The 18237-nt window shown below is 36.6% G+C and overlaps 1 protein-coding gene across 1 annotated transcript in view; it reads right to left on the reverse strand.

The window, feature by feature from the left end:
- LOC104404591 (contactin-1-like) overlaps window positions 1-17982 on the reverse strand; it is a gene marked incomplete at its 5' end in the record, with an annotated part of 46525 nt that extends 28543 nt beyond the window's left edge. Inside the window, 5 exon segments of the mRNA XM_010013053.1 lie at window positions 2562-2796; window positions 6937-7007; window positions 10113-10262; window positions 13561-13719; window positions 17862-17982. Of these exon segments, the coding sequence (XP_010011355.1) occupies window positions 2562-2796; window positions 6937-7007; window positions 10113-10262; window positions 13561-13719; window positions 17862-17982 (736 nt within the window).
- Window positions 17983-18237: the final 255 nt, after the last annotated feature.

The raw sequence follows: 18237 nt of genomic DNA on the forward strand, positions 1-18237 counted from the left end.
GCAATGGCAGGTATGACTAACTACTAGCAATGGCAGATACAGAACTTGGCTTAAAACACATGGGAACGCAGAAATTCTCCAGTTACTAAAGTGAATGAAAATGCCCACATTGACAACTAGACACACACAGATACATTACAAACTACACAACTTAGTGGAAATGCTATCATTATATTTATTTATGTATGGATGAATATTTATACATATCCATATGGAATATTGTATGACAATATCGCTTAAAATCTTAGTAATACCTTTGAGAAGTTGCATTGTCTGATGGTAGTAACAGCTCTTGCTGATTCGGAGGTGTAAAAGTACAGCTAGAATAGATGTAATCATATAATCTATTCCCAAATTGCTGTCAGACTCTATTGTATCAATTACAGAATTTGCCAAAATATTTCATATTGAATAGTTCCAACTGCCAGGAATTTTATTGATACAATACTCTAAACAATATTTCATCTGCTTATGCTTGCTTATGAGATCCAAATAATTTATATCCCTATTTGGCATTAATGTTCTATAAATATTTTACAGTGTATCCTGAGCCAGAAAGATTACATCAGCTGCTTTTCTCCACCCTTCTAATTCAATAATTCTACCAAAAAAGCAGCAATCACATGGGCCTCACAATCTGTTCTCTTCACTGAAAACATAGCGGTCATCACATAATTATATTCTAAGTGTAAATATATAAAGTTAAGGCTGGGAGCCAGTAAACATGCTACAAGGTATGGAGGTGACTGTACAAGTCCCGATACCAGGAGAAAACTTTGCAGAATGCTCTTTGGAATAAATTCTGCTACCTCTATTGGAGAAGTTCCTTCTAACCCACCCTGAAGGTCCTGGATTTATCTGGTCAGTAGTCAGAGTGATAGCTCTGCACAGGAGCTGTGAGCACTACTGGGAAGGTTTGGATCACTGTGTATCTGACTGTTTTGGTGACTCATGTGCTTGAAATCAAAGAAAAGAAGCAGGTTCACTGAGCTTCTATTCCTTTTGCTGCCTGCATCTGGTATCATTTAACCACAAGTGTTTCTATCAAGCATCTGGAACTTCCTAAAGTCTATGTCAGAACATCAGCAGCCACTGAAGTGACTTCTGTATCTGGAAGGTGGCACCACTGCACATTTGGTTTTTGTCTGTCTTTTGGAGTTGCTAGACTCTGCCATGTCTCTGAATTTAGAGAGCTACACAAACACACTGCCATCCCTGACATGGTTAGTATTATCCTAATATAAACACTTGGGAGTTTATCAGTCAGCTGTTGATAATGTGTCTGAGAAAGGATGGATACTGAAATGTTATTTCGCAGATATGGCTTTTATTACACCATAACTATTTACTAGTTCATGTATACAGTTGCAAAAACAACTGTCCTGTTGCTGCAGCAGCTGTTGAAGATAATACCCTACGGTACGCTTTTCTAAGAAAAAGGATTAGTATTAACCTCTATGGATATCCGAGTGTTGCTAGCTTGAATCCTGAATTACTGTGGGAAACAAAAGGACTATTTTATCTTTTCTCTGTGTGTGGGCGATCTGTGCGCAAAGTTCCCATTAGTACTAATGGGAATCATGGACATAAATCTCCCATAAAGTACACAGAGTAAGGAACAGTCGGAAGTGTGAAAGTGTGGCCTTTTTATCATATCCCTCCTCTTGGCTCTTTGGTCTGGATCTGTTGACTTTGTTGAAGAGATTCTGCTTTATGGAAAGAAAAATATGAGCAATTTTTGGTATTTCTGGCAGGAATTAATAAACCACATTCTTTTAAAACCGCCTTGCATGATTACATTGCAATTAGGATGTTGTATATATTTCTTCTGATTTAAGGTAAACCTTCTTCTAGTACATTTCTTTCCTGCTAAGTTTGGAAATGTCATTTAAACTTCAATCCTAAAGATCACAGCATGTGAAACAATTCCAGTAAGAATTAAGAAAAAGATTTTAGTGGAATGTCAAACAGGTTTTCATTAAATTATTCACTTTATAGCTCTAACATCCAAACCAGAATAAAGAATGTGGCAGAGATAATTTATATTAGACTCTAAACATGCTGGAAATAGAACCGAATACAACTGAACTACCATTCCTTCACAATTTGGGGCTAAATTCTGATACTGATCTACTAGTATAATAGGCTTTAGTGTGGTCTGTTGAGAAGAAAAAGTTACACATATGTCAAACACATGTATTAACACATCACAGAGACATTGCTGGATAATGATGTTAATGTTTTACGCAACCAATATGAAGATCAAAATTTCTTCTTTTAAATTCTTAAATCTTTCAACAAGCCATGTGAAGAATCTTGAATACTTCTGTGTATTGCTCATTGACAACAAGTACAACCAAGTGCTCTGCATCATATAGAAAGCAGTCTGAAGCTTTTTATTCAGAACAAATGCCAAGTGTTTTGTGTGAGCAATATACACCCTCCTTGCTGAAGGTGTATGTTGCCATATAGATCAATGTCAAGGACCAGTTTCTCTCTACTGATGTTGTTAGTGCTGATCTGGACCCTCAGTGTAAAACTTATCTGAAACCTTTACTCACCATCTTGTGCTGAATAAATGACAGCCGTGAGACTGAAAGGTCCATCCCCTTTGTTGTTAAAAGCTTTCACTTTTACTTGATACTGGGTTGAAGGTGGCATTGATTCATCCTTGTGGACATACCGGCCAATCTCAGGATTAGTAACTGTAACTCTCCTCCATTCTTTCTCACCAAAAGGCTTGAAAGCCACTATATAACCAAAGTTATTGCCATAGTGGTATTCTCTTGACAAAGGCTAAAGAGGCAAAAGATAAAACATTAATTTTTATAGCCAACTAAACAAAATAGATCTCTAATGAAAAAAATAAATAATACAGAAAGTATTGATATTCACAATGTAAAAATGCTGAAGTTCCATTTTCTCCTGGTTTGCTCCTACAGTCTGCTCCCACCCTTTTTAAAAATGACACCATTTTCATTATGCAGATCTGCAGTAGCAGCATATTTGCTACTAAAACATTTTAAGATCTTGTTCCTCACCCAAACTCAGTGCAAGACACATCATGTTATCTCCTACAGATAGAAACCGTCAAAGACTGTGTACTAAAACTGTTGTCAGCTGTAGCTAGCAAAAAAGGCTGTCTTCAGGAGTGATAGTAGTTATGTAACACAGACACACCATGGATCTATACGCATGCGTGGAGATAGATACTCTTGCGAAACAGAGAGAAAAGAAAATGTATGTGGCTGTCCCAAATTATATTAATTTACCAAAAGTTGTTTACCTAGGTAACTGCCACAGCTGATGAAGAGAGATGGACACATTTAAAGAAGCATTCACCCTACCACGTTTCATTGATCATAGAGGGGGTTCAGTTGCTAGTTTAGACTATCTACCTAGCTTCTAATTGGTACAAGTTTAAGAGAAATGACTTCCACTTTCATCATAAGCATTAAAGGTACCAAAATATTTCTTAGAACTATAGCCAATTTCCAATACCTAGGAACACCGGAAAATGCAAAATTATGGAAAACAATCTGATATAATGAATTTGGCTTAATTTACCAAAGCTCTACATTCAATGATCCCTTCTCAGTCCATGGAGCCTTTACCACAACTATTAGACAGTGCACTCAACAGGCCAAAATCATGTCATTCATCAGGGCACCTGAAGGCTGACCAGAAGCATCCTTTGATAATAAAGTTCCTGCATCACCTCTTCCCATACTGTAGACCCCACAGAGATGAAACAGTCTATCTTGAGGCAAAGGGCCTACAGCAGTACAACAAAGAGTAATTATTCTCCTTACATGTCTGCCCTCTTCTGTAGCCCTTCAGCCAACATGTGAGGAGATATTCTGAGCAAGGATTTATGAAACTTAGATGTTAATAGTGGAACAAGCCAAAAAAAACCACCCTAGCTCACAAATTCAGATGTTCATATTTGATGGAAGCTTGAATGAAACTCCAAAGATTCTCTAAGAAAGAAAGTTCTGGTGAAAACTCACCAAACTTCTGGAACAATAGAAATATGTAAGTTTTGTCTTCAGAAACATAACACATGGATTAGAACACTAATATACATAATACAAAAAGAAGAAAATTATGGCGACCTTGCAGTTCAAAAAGTAGATTTCCTGGACTGGGTCACTGATAGCTCTTCTAATTCTATCATTGTATATTGCTGCTTAAATTAAACCAGAATCGTATCTCATATGCCAAAGTAAGCAGACTGGATGTGGCCCTAGTTTCAGAATGATTTTCAGCCAGAGCAAACTTTAGAAAACTAGAACTGGAACTTAAAAAATATATTCTGGGAGGTCTTATAAAAAAGTGTTGAAAGCAGCTTGCCCTCCAATGGCTACACATAATAACTAGGTGTAAGTAGCTGAATAGTTTGTAGTATCCACTAAAAACTTTGAAAAACAAAACAGAAGAGGGAAAGACAAATGGGGGAAAATGAGGAAGAATGGGCATGCCACTCCCAGCTTTCTTTCTCAGTTCTTCTTTCAAAACAAGACTTAGAAGAGCTTTGATTGTATCTCTGGCTGTCTCATTCAATCCGGGCTTATGAATCATAACAAAAGCTGAAACGGAGTTGGCAGCAACATGTGAACCTGCCATACATTTTGTTCTGCTCTTCTTAATTAAGGATATTTTGAGTAGCATATGCAAATGTCAGCACATTTGGTGGAATCAACATACACCTTTATCTTAGCCTTACAGATAGATATATTGTTGTCTGTCAGACAGATTCTGTAAATCTAATGCCTTTGTTCAAAAACACTTGCTAGATTCTTGGGAAGTACATATTTGAAGCCATGTTTAATTTGTCTGAGTTACTCACTACAGGACTGATGTAAAAAGCATGATATTAGATAAGTTAAATAATTGGAATATAAACATAGGAAAGACTGAAATGATCTTGTACTTCAGATCTTTCATTAGTCACTGTTGTCCTGGTTATATTTTTTAGTTTGGTCACAGCCAAGTTTTCACTGTATTGAAAATACCACAAGTATGGGTCTTTAACACGCAGTGCAAGAAGGAGCTCTGTAGTCTGTTAAAGTTTTTATAACATAGCACTTGTGAAGAAAAAATAGGTCTTGTGCAACTGTCCATTGCATGTGTTCTTATCTGACTTCCACTCTTCAGAAATAAAGACCAGAATCAAACCAGTTAGGACTTCCAAATCTGTTCTTAGTGGAACTAAGAAATAACCTTTTCAATATATTTAAACAGACACGTGGGTCTTCCTTTGTCAGAAATTTAGATTTTTTTTCTTTAGGTAAATTCATTCATAAAACACTCAGGAAGACTGAATAAATATTTTGAATGGCATTAAAAAACACCAAACAAACAAAACAAACCAAGAAAGCCCAAATCTGTTAGCCCAAGCATATGGCTGACTTTCTGTGTCATACTTGAGAATTTTTCCAAATAGGTATGACCAAACTTCTCTACAAAAAGAAGGAAATACGCATAGGAATTAAAATTTGTACATTTGTAAGGAGGATCCCTATACAACAGTGACAAAGCTGCTTTGGAATTATGACATTTCCACACAAAAAGAGCCCTCTTCATAGAGGTAAATAAGCTGCTACATCTGAAACTAATCCCCAAACAACACAAATGGCGTAATGTGCCTTATGTGCCTCATAGCTCTATGAAGGTGAACAGAGAGGTCAGGAGCAAGATAAGCTCAGTAATATTTTTCAAACATAACATTTAATCATCTTTCTTTGCCAGAGGTAATGCTTCTGTAACTGTTTTTGCTGGATACTGATAGGCTCTGGCATGAATCAGACAGGCTTTTTAATTTTTGCTTTATTTTACCTCCTTAGCTTTCTCAAACACCATTCAAAAGACTTAACTCTCTTTTCCATGCAACTTTTACCTACACAACAACTTTGTTTATCCTTATCCTCTCTTGTTCTGGGTTTTACTTTCTTCCCAATTTCTTGTCTCTTCCCTTCTTCCCTGGATTGTTCTTTTTTTCTCCATAGTATAGGTAGATTTTAAAAACCATTGCTTCAATACCAGAACAACATTTATATAAAGACAGCATTTATATGTATAGCTATGTACTCAAGACTTTTTAAAGACAAAATATCTTGGACTGAATACCTACAGTACATGAGAGAGATGAAATTTTCAAAGCTTTGCTTACTGAAAAGCTTTTTTGGTAACACTAATTTTTTGAACTTTGCATTCCATTATTTCTGTAGTTAACGGTTTATCTCTACACCTCTCCTCTTTCTTTATTTTGCTTAAACATAATCATTAAAGAAAAATTAATGGTTTGGAGAAATAGAACATCATCATCAGTGTGTGGATATCAATGAATGGCTAAACTGTGGCATGGGGCAACACTGTTTTGTGTTACCAGTCCCATTAGCATAAACTAAAACTCATAAAATGTGACTATAGAAGAATTTCCTTAAAACTGAAGTTAATAATTGTAACAGGCTAGTTTATAAACGACAATGTATTTTCTTTTTTTTAATAAAGCCTGTAAATATGTGCACAGCACATTGAAGTCATAAGGCATTCTACTTTTAGTTGTAGTAAGCAAATCTGCATGCTATTCAGATTGCAACTTACAATAAGCCTCAAAAAAAGATACAATATGCAGAATTTTTAAATGTGGTTAAATCAATGCATTATCATAGCTAGTATGTATTTCAGCCTCTTCGAAACATACTCAGAGAATGTTTTAGATTGTATTTTAGAAATGTCCAATACATAAACATCTAAAATATTGACTTCCTCATTCCTTTTTACGTCTTTTTATAAGAAAATTCTGAGAACTTATATACTCTGTACAAATCCTGCTCTCAAAGGTGCCAGTGACAAACCTGCCACAGGTTTCAGGAGGGGTAAGATCAGGTATAAGTAAGCACAGGGTTTGTGCCATCTCAGTGCAATACCTACCATCCATGTTATTGTCAGCTCTCGATTGCTTCCACCCCCTCCTCCAACATCAGAAGGAGCCACATTAGGTGCTAGAAAAATAGAACAGATTAGAAAAATCACTACAAGTATGCAATCAGTAGAATATCACTATTTAAATTTCCTTTTACAGCAGCCAATAAGCACTCATGGCACACACACTTAAAATAATGATAGTCTGTAACAGCTGTCAGAACCTGTGGTCTTGACAAGACTAATTTATAGCTACTGCTGCAGGAAACATTCTAGTTCTAACCATAGCTAGCAACCATTTTTCTTTTTAACAACATTCTCTACAATTATTTAATTAAATATTTAGAAACTGAATACTCCTCATAGGTCTTCAGAGAAGCACTGTGTATTGTTCTTGTGCTTCCTCAGATGTTGGCATGCCAAGAGCTCAAGCACTCAGGACTTACACATGTATTTACCTTAATAGACTGTGATCAGCTCCATCTACTTGTATGGATTTACTTGCAATGTGTGAGATTAAACATAGATATGTCTTTGAAGCACTGGCAACCTAATCCTACTGTAGATTAGCAGCATATATCTTCTTGATAGGCATGTTCAGAATGGGTAGGTGCATTAACTACATGCCCCATCTACATGAACATGTTCTTTGTGTTAAAAACTCTCCTATGATCAGGCATGTTCTCCACTAATGAGTGAATGTCACAAGATAGTAAGGGGACAGTCCCCAAGTGCACTTGCGCTGTGTAAGATATTTGCTGAGGCCTTCTCTGAGGGTCAGCTGAGGAGAAACACAAAGCAGAGATAAATTCATTTTCAGTAAGGATAAAAATATGTAAGAATAAATTTGAAATTGAAATCAGCATTCAGTGCATGGTTTATGCTATTTATTGCTGGCATTCCAGAAAACAAATTAGTGGACAACGAGACTGAACATACATATTGTGACAATTCCAGAGGAAGCCTGAACTTATAACCCTACCTTTAGTTATTACTGAAAGACACGGTAGTCATTCTATCTATTGTAAGCATATAACTTTACTGCTTAAGCAGTCAAAGAAGATACACAGGGTGCCAGAGGAAAGAAAAAGGACTGCCTAATGCCTTACAAATCACCCTTCTCAAGAGAATCTCCCTCATTCTCTCAGCCATTAAACCAGGATTTCTCTTTCCATTAAGGCTAGGTTACTTATTCAGACAGCTATACTTAGGCAATTATTCTAATGCATCCAGAAGCTAAAATATATAAAAGCAGACTCTGAACCACTGAATTACAAGAAAGCACTGTGAAACATGTTATTGATGAAGCAAGCAGATTTCATTAAAAAGAAAAATTATAGCACACATTCTTAGCATGCTAATAAAAGTTACTGAAATTACAGCTATCTAAAAGAGAGACTTCAAAACTGAAGAAGATATTTAACAGATATTATTTGTCACCCATACAGTACAACAAAGATGCAGCACTGCTTATTGCCATTTAACACAGAACAAATGTTTTAAATAGCTACAACGTGTGGATATGGGTGGGTGGTTGTGCGATAAAATATTTACCTTCTTCTGCTGGTTCTGTAGTACCATGAAAGCTGACAGTGCAACCCAAATCCTATTATTGCCACTTTTAACAAATTCCACCTCCTGGCAGAAAATGCACTTGGGCACAGAAGATCATCTGCAAACTGATACTGATTTATACCCTACTTTGGCATGGCCAGACATGCTGGCTGATGCCTAGAAAGACTACATTAACATTTTGCTTTGTTTCATCAAAAATGTCTGCCTGTGAGATGACAATGGTGCTGTGCATGGGGAATCAGACAACAGATTAAACAGACGACCTCTTGCAAAGCAGTGCATCCTATTACAAAACTGGAGGATATGACATTTCTGGGAGGAGGTTACAACAAATAACATGAATGTGGCACACTGCAAATTGCAGGACACTACCACTGTTCCACCTGTGAGCATTATTTCCCCCTCCCTTTCTGTTTTTTTTTCTGCCATTTAAAAAATGTCTACTGTGCAGCAAGCACTCCAGGAAGCAGTAGATTTCTCACTTAGATTCCTGGGCCTTCAAATACAGCTGTTGGGTCATAAAACATTTGATGTTAGTAATCAATTTTATAGGCAATTTCCTTCTACTTTAGTGTTAAAGTTCTGTGGTTTTTCCTTCCCTGTCCATAATAATTTAACTGATTTCTATTTCCTTTCTCCCTAAGCAAGAAAATCTTTAATGGACCAAACACGGATCTTTTTTATTAAATGCTTTGAAATTTGCAATGCAAATACATTTTATTTTGAAAACACTGTCTAATCAAAGCAATGACCTAGCAGGCATCATTATAAAAATTAATTTTTACACTTTTTTTTGTGCTTTTAGTTTCATATCTCAACCTATGGGACAATAATTGTAAATATATCCAGGTTGCACATGGGTGCTAATATGTGTTAAGGAGGATATACTGGTATACAGTCTTTTTGCAGTGATACATTACCTTCTAGAGCACTGCTGTTATCTCCTTTGTACAGTCAAACCAAAATGTATTATCTTGAATAATAGCTTCTAATTCCTCATTTTTGAAAATTCATTTTAAAAAGGACATGTTTAAGCCTAAAGGATATCCTTAAATATGCTTTGAGATTTTAATACTGAGTAATTAGACTGATAAGAGCATATGTTGTGTCAGATAATGTCACATCTTTGATGTGGAGTAAGAATACACAAGTCCAAACCTTCAATCTCAGAAAAACGGCATTATCCAGTATAACACACATACTGACACCAATTTTTCAGTTAGAATACAAACCAAACAGCAAATGCACATTTTCCTAGTTCAATACATACGTTTTTTCCTAAGTAAGTCCTGTACTCTTGTCCTAAGAATGTGCATGCATTCATACATACCCAGCCTGACTGACAGACACAGTAAGGGATCTCTGAAAGATACAGTATGATTCAGTTCCAGCAATGAAGGCAAATTTGCTGTTTGTATCATGGTGTTTCTTTGCTGTCGGCTTTGATGCTATTGCATCTGGACAGTCTGGTATTTGCTTCCTAAAACCTATAGTAGTGGGTGGCTGAAAATACATACTCTAGACTTGAATCTTATAAAGTGGTTTTTTTTCAAATAAAAACCAAAATTACAAAATTGGTTAACAAAAATGTGAAAATACTGTTTACGTACGAGCGCCTTCAGTTCTAATTCTCTGTGATGGCATACTAGGTTCTCCTGTCCCCAAAGTGTTTGTTGCTATTATCCGGAACTCATACTCCATCCATGGAATTAAATCAATCACTGTAGCAGATTCCATATTTCCTTCAATATCTGCTGGTTCTGAAAAAAATAAGAAATTGCTTTAGAAAACAGCATTTTTACACTAGGATCGGCCAACAATGTGGTTGATTTCAGCAAAACTACCACAATTTTGCAATCACACAGAGCCAACTGAAAGAAACTTGAAGTTGTATGTTGGGAATACCACATTTTACAAGGAGTACTTGTGGCAGTAACTTGGAATTTGGAAACTATAACACTATATTGCATAAACCCTTAGAGACCTGTATGTTTAACTGGGTGTGAACTAGCAAACACAGTAGATGTAGTTATGAAGTATCCTTAGTAATTACATATTGTAGTTGCAGAATTTCATTTTACTTACAGACAAATGCAATGAGAAATCTGGAATGCAAAACCAGTAAAATAAAAATTCACGATATAAACATGGATATAGACATGCAAATGTAGGGTTCGATCAACTGATAAAGAGTGATTTATAAATTGTAGTCCTAATTTGGTGTACCTTATTAGAAAGCATGTTATAACTTGCTACCTAGTTCAGATCCAACAAGAGTAAAGTGCTCTTGTCGTTCCTGTGAAAAGACTTCTTTATCATAAGTAACTCATGACTATCCACAATTCAGAGACAATAGGGGTTGTTTCTATAGCTGTCTGCAGTTGTAGACAGACAGAGGGTTTCATTTATTGTGTGGGTGAAGAGTGGTTTGTCAAATTAGTCTTGGATTCAGAGGGAGATGAGAAATGAGAAATTCGGCACTGGGAAGTCGATTTGGAATTAGAATATAAATGCAATGACTGCTAAAAACCCCAGGCATGGTGGTGTAAGCACTGGATGGTGACACAACTTTCCTCTACCTAATGATTATTACATTTTTCATCCTAAAGTGAAGCCCTGTAGGACAAAGAAAACCACTTTGCATTTTCTTTCCACCTGCTCACCATCCTCCATCATCCTTACTCAAATTATTTTTCTGTCCAGTCAGTAGATCCATTGCAAATCTCCTATGGCATCCAAGCCATGACACAAATTTGTCATTCCTTTTTATAGGCTACGTTCAATCTCTTCATTCAATCTTACTGTGCCACAAATTCCCAGAATAATTATGAATACTCAACATGATGAGAATCTGATCCCCTTAACTGGGAAGAGCAACATAAATGTAAACAACCTATTACATAACACATTCAGACATATTTCCATACTGTGAAGTAGAATGCACTTCTTTCATGAAACACACTTGATGTTATGCAACCCGAGATGAATGATTTGGTTTGGGAATAATGGTAATAGCAATAATAACAACAATAATTCCAAAATGCAATGCCAAAGTATATTCTTTTGTTCCACACATTGAAAATTAGCAGCATTAAATGATAGCCTAATCACTGACGGAAGATCAATTTGGACTGTTCATCATGCGACTTTCATATGAAAGTGAACACTGAGCCAAGCTGGGAGGAGCCTAGAAATAAAGTAAAAGCTGGCAGTGGTGTCATTGATGGTTACTATGGTGATTTTACCTATTTTTGAGGGAGTCATCTATTAACCAAAATTACTTGGTGCGGTTCAAATGAAAAAGCAATGATTTTGAAAACACCAGAATAGTTAATTTCAACTTTTCAGAAATTAATAATTTTTATCTTTCCTGCTAGCTTCTTAAAAAAGGAATTCAACAATCTGGATTCCTACTGGTCCAGCTCAAAATGTGAATCCCACTCAACATATTACACGATAAAATGCAAAGTCTGACTGCATGTCTCAATGACTATCTCATTAAATCTCTAAAGCTGAAGAACTTCAGAGATGCAGAGAAGTGAATCCTATCACGTCTGTAACACTGCGAATAGGGAATCTTCCTGAGAAGTGAGAGAGATGGGTTCAAGTGTCTGCTCTGAACCAGAGCAAAGATCTGAAACTAGCACTTGTATCTCCTACACACATTTCTAGTTCCAGGTAACACACAGCACAAAAGGAAGCAGTATCAGAGCTGCTATCCCTGTTTATAATTTATCCTGAGAAAAGCAGAGGCTGGTTTAAAAGGATCCTCCCTCCCGCATATATTGTTACTGAAGCAAATCATAGAATCATAGAATAGTTAGGGTTGGAAAGGACCTTAAGATCATCCAGTTCCAACACCCCTGCCATGAGCAGGGACACCACACACTAAACTATGTCGCCCAAGGCTCTGTCCAATCTGGCCTTGAACAGCTCTGATTTCTACAATAATTATTCTTTTTTAAAGTTCAAAGAAATCTCTTCTACAGAAGCTATTAAACAAGATATGAGAGAGAGGAAGGGACTGGGGAATTTTCTAGTTTTATTTTTCGAGCTACTTTAACATATTATGTACTGGTGCTGGCTGTTGGAAGTAATTATATACAATAGAGCTACATATATTACACAGTCTAGGAGAGAAATATGATTTAATGCAGTAGGCCTAGTATTTTTAACTTTTTACTCTAAGAATGTAAGAGATTTTCAGATCAATATGTCAGTCTATTTCTTTGACATCTATCTCTGTAGTTTCAAGGGACAACTTAAATGAAAGGCAGTAGCTGAAACTACTTATATTCTTAGTATTTAGAAATGCTGAGTATGTGCTGCCCTGATTCCACAGAAAAGCACTTCAATTATAATTTATTATGGTGGCATAATAATCATATTGATGGGACAATTCTGTATAGCTTGTGGCAATTCTATCCTTCGTAAAGTATTCAAAGATACTACTAGTTTAAAAATATTTTAATAATTTATGTGTTCATGTTAAACCTTGCAAAGAAGTATACATTAGCATGCCCTGTGTTCAGGTAGGTGCCTCCTCGACTGCAATTATGTGGCACAATGACGACATCCAGTGGTTAGAAGGATAAGCTTAGCTATGTTTTCTTAGGGGTGCCAGTTTTAATGCAACTGGAACTTAGCCTTTTCCCAGAAAAAAGCACACAATTTTAACCAACTTTCTGCATAACAAATACAGAAATGAAGACACCCATTTGTCATCAAAATTAACCTATTGACCTGTAAATTAATCTTTTATTATTTTAGTAGCTGATGTGGAATGTTTCAAGCAACAAGGAAAGAGGCAAAAACCAGGTAAAAACTCTGGCCTGTTCTTTTCTGTATTTCTTGATATTCAGTTCAGGCCTTCAAAGTGCTGGGAGCAAACCTATTGACAACTTACTGACAAGATAGTACCTGCTTCCTAACCCTGTAGAAGTCATTAATAGCATCCCTGTTTTCTTTGTGTTATGATTATTTTCTGATTAGCCAAGTTTTCTAACAATCAAACACTTTAAAACCTATTGGCTTTATTACTTCTGGCATTACTCTTACCTGTTTTGGCATCTTTCCACTCTTCAGATAGAAAGGTTTTTGACTGGATAGTGTATTTAGAAATTGGGCTATGATTGTCTGTTCCACGACTCCAGGTAAGTGCTACAGAAGTGTCCCTAATTTCTTCTACTCTTATACCTCCGGGAGGGCCTGGAGGACCTGAGAAAAAAATTGGTAGTTCAATTAACAAATCAATTATTCTGAAAATTGAAGTTCATTAAATTTTATACTTGTACTTATCAGATACAAGGCTTTCAAGTCTCACTTTCTACTTAAGAACAGGTTAAAAAAAATATATACATTTTAATACTCTACAAAGTGATTCTGAGGATAAATGCTCTTGCAGCTAGCAGCTAACAAATATCAAGTGAAACTTCCATGACTCTGGCCTAAGTAGTAATATTGAGAATTTCAAAAATCCATGCCAAAACATGGAATCCACTACACCAGCTGAACTAAAAGCAATCTCGCAACTATGTGGGTGAAATCAAACAACCTCTGTGCACCAGAATCAACCCACAAAGGCCACCACCAAGGAACAGTAGCACTAAGGGAAAACATTTTCCACAAAACAGCCATTCCACATCTGCCCTTTCAGTCTTGATCATCAAGGAGGACCTATAAAATAATTTCTAAAGTGTATTTCTTTTTCTTCAAAAGGCAGGCACGTGCAAAGATTAATTTCAAATTTCATGGCTCTAGTGAACATAAAGTCATGAACTAAATACAGATGTTGGCCTAATGGCACATTACTATACGCCCAGCAACCAGCTAAATCATTATAGGTAGAAGTTGCTTGTCTTAAACTAGTTCACAGTCTCATCTCTATGCTTTCCAAGTATAAAACACTATTTCAGCTGAAACCGCCTACTTAAAATAGCTATGTTAAAATAACAGCAATTATTTTCAATCCATATTTAGTTTTAAATTTGTTTGTTGTACTTCAGATCTGCCTCTGAAAAGAGATTTGCCTCTGTTCTCAAAACTTGTCTGTTTTTTCCAGGTGAATCACTAAACCTAACAAACGGTACCACATCTCTTCACCAAACCTCATCTGTTTTATTTCTGAACAAGAGTAACAGAAAAACTGCTGAAGTGAATGCTTGCATTTTTCTTGATGCATTTTTTTAAATTTTAAAGATTTCCTTCTAATTACTACTACTCCCACTCGTCTGTTTTGTGTGTGTAACTCTTTCATTGTTGCTGTGCTGTGACTTGGTCCCCCTAAAAGAGGCTCAAATATGTAGATCAACAGGTGCAGGTGATTATTTTCATGGACTAGAAAGCTAAGAAGCGATGCAGGTGCATACATATGTGAGTATAGGAATCTTTATTTGTAAAAGACACCACAATGTTCAGTAAGTTGTACTAAACCCCCTCAAACTTGCAGTAATTCTGTAACCCAAAGCTTAGGACCTACTTACAAACTTGCCCTATAGATATTTTCAGATCATTCTTTCGGTATTGACTGTTCTGGGTTTGTTATTATGCTTCTGTTTTATATGGTACACAGTTACGTGATACATATCAACTGTTGTGTAAAAACAGAGACAATGCATTAGAACTACTGAGAAGTATTCTCTGATTCCACATTCAGAGATAATAATATGCCAACATGATTCAGGTAATTATCCAACAATCTGATTGAACAAGTCCCAGAACATATTAAAAACTCCCACAATAACAGGATATATTTCTCTGCAGTATTTGCAGAGAAACCACAGAAAATCAAAACAAAAACAACTCAACAAAAAGAATGGAACGAGATTTCTACATCAGATCTAAACACACAGTGTGCCAAATGTATCTTCAGCTCTTGAGCTCTTTATTTTCTCTAGAAATCTTAGCAAAAGGAATCAAATAAAATTAACTGAACAAAAAAAATATACTACCATATATTGCTGTTTCTTGCTTTCAGTTAATTTATCCTTATAATAAAAAAATGATTCCATTCTTGACTCCAAAAGTATTGAACTTTAGACTGGTCCCTTAAAGAATATATATGCTATTAGTTAAAAATAAAATAAGCATGGCCACTCTACATAATCTGTTTGGCTATAGCTTATGACTTTGACAATCAAATTCCTATTGTTTCTTCTCCTAAGATCCAAGAAGAGTTCCCATTTAGTATCCTTGGAAAAATACACTTCATATGGCTACTGGATTGCTTATAACCAATTTCTATCAAAATTTAAATATTGGCATTGAAAACCAATCTACTTATTAGCTGTTCTTGGACCTCCCTTTCAAGGCAAGGACTACATACATCTACATACAATGTAGATGTATGTGCTACTACATAAAACATGCACCGGGAAACTGCCTCTTACTCTTCACGGAAGATGCACAAAGTAGAAGATGTTGCAAAGAGCTGATTTTTAAGATGAGGGTTGTTAGTCAACTTCTCCCTGGTAATGTGTCTATTTGCTAGCCCAGCTCTAAGGACTCAGGTAGGTATGGCCTGAGAGACGTGTTCTGCAACACTGTTCACTTCAAAAGCCCTGAAGATGGAAGATACGGAAAGGTTTATCACTCCCAAGACCTTTCTTTCCTCCTTTTTTAGGAGGTATCTCTTACAGCTTCTCACCTCACTATCAAAGTTTCTGAAAATGGCATGTCTCAGGAAACACCAAGGGCCAGCTGTTCCCTCAGGAAAACTGATCCAGGACCGATGAGTAACGCAAGGGTTGGCAGTTCCTTCAACAATGGCCCACAGTCCTGCAGGGTCTGAATATAGTGGGCAGAGCTGGGTGTTGATATGGCAGTGCTAGGTACTGCAAACAATGAATCAGGTGCATTCAGGTGACAAGCTATTGCATATACCCAAGCAGTCCATCCAGGATACAAGCTAGCTACTATATAGGTCTGAAGCCCATTCAGGAGGCAGGGCCAGAGACAGAGCTGGAAGCAGGTGTGTCTGTAACATAGCTCCAGTCAGGGCTGAAGGTCCAGGGCTCGGCTTAACAGGGCTCCTGGGCCTATGGACAGCTGTGGTGAGGCTGGTCAGGGCCATTAAGGCTGGTTGGGGCACTCAGGGGCCTGACAGTCTTCAGTGTACTAGTATCACTAGCAAGTCTCCTGAACACAACAGCAATTTTTATACTTTAATGTCACACAAATAGTTTTGTGGACAAAGTATCTTCGTGTGCCTGCATGAACACTCGGCTATCCTTTACTACTTCATTGACAAGATGTTCTTTGTTTTCATACTTTGCTGTTGTTTCTTCCTACAAATGCCGTGAAACTATAATGTTAACTTTTGTCATATTTCATCCGATATTCAAGCTTGCCTTGTAAGATGCTGAGTCTCCCACTGACAAAAATAGTAGTGAGAATTACTTAGCACTAAGCAGAGCAGTGTTCATTGTATTAAAATCCAAATTTTGAGTATAAAATGAATGTTAATTTCTTCCAAACGTAACCTGAGATCAATGATTCTAATTATAATTACCAGGCTGGAAAGAGAATTAGAAGCTTGATAAGAAACTCATTGCTCTTTATTTTTAAAAAGAATTGCTTACATAATACTAAGGCACATGAACAGACCCTTCTCTTTTTCTTTGCAGATGTGTTCCCAGTTTTACCACTTAGCGTATTTGCTTTGACATTTCATCCAAAACTGATATTTCACTGGTTGTTAATAGCCAGCAAAAATTAAATACAGAAAGTCCACAACATCCTCAGATGACAGATTCAAAATCAAGGTACAAGCTATGCTTCAGCTGCTATACAGCTCTTTAGTATAACTGGAACATGGGGCAAAACATGACAACAACATGGCTCCAAGTGTTTTGAGTCCACAGTAACACTGAACAGATGTGAATTAGTTAACAGTGTGTGGTAACTTTAACCCCGGATGTCCTGGTTTCTGTCATTTCAAAACTAGGAATCCTTTTACTGTAGGTCTAGCGTTATACACAGGAATTTAACCCATAAAGCTTTATGGGAAAAAAGAAGTGACTTCTTAAAAATATTATACAGTGGATACATTGAAATGATACTTAAAATCAATCTTTGTTAATGAACACCAAATTGAACTGTCTAAAAATTACTTTAACATAGGAAAATATTCATAATAAAAAAATCTTTATCGCTTTTCAGGAAAACATGTGCTCAGTTGGACCGCTAAATATCTGGAATAGAATCAGTACCCTGAGCAGACTAAGAATTTGCATGTTCATGCACTTCTCATTTTAATTTTTCATTTCTTGATGACAAACAACATATTCTAAACAACCAGAAACACTCTGCTTGTGTAGGTGAAAACCAGCCACACTTCTGTATTACCTGGAGAACCTTACCTCTTACCACAAGGTCAGCTGAAGCTGAGGAGTTGTCCACAATCGTCTGAGCAGTGCACGTGTACCTCCCCGCATGCCGCAGCTGAACATTTTTAATGAGCAGCTCACCATTGGATTTAATCTGTCACAAAAACAGCACTTAGTGAAGCTGGTAAACATCCCTGTGCAGCAATGTGATACCTGTCTACACATTCCTCCCAACTGATAATACAGTGGTTACTATTTCCAAAAAGCAAGTGCTTACTTGGGAACTGATCACCCTCAAAGATACATCTGATTTATATGACAGCTGTTGAAAGTGCCCTGTGTTTCCCGAGGAGCTGCTCTCTACCAGACAAAAAAAACCCAAGCTGAGTGGTTCGGTTGATACGCTGGA

Source organism: Nestor notabilis, unplaced genomic scaffold, assembly GCF_000696875.1.
Source record: "Nestor notabilis isolate BGI_N333 unplaced genomic scaffold, ASM69687v1 scaffold20714, whole genome shotgun sequence".
NCBI lineage: Eukaryota > Metazoa > Chordata > Aves > Psittaciformes > Psittacidae > Nestor > Nestor notabilis.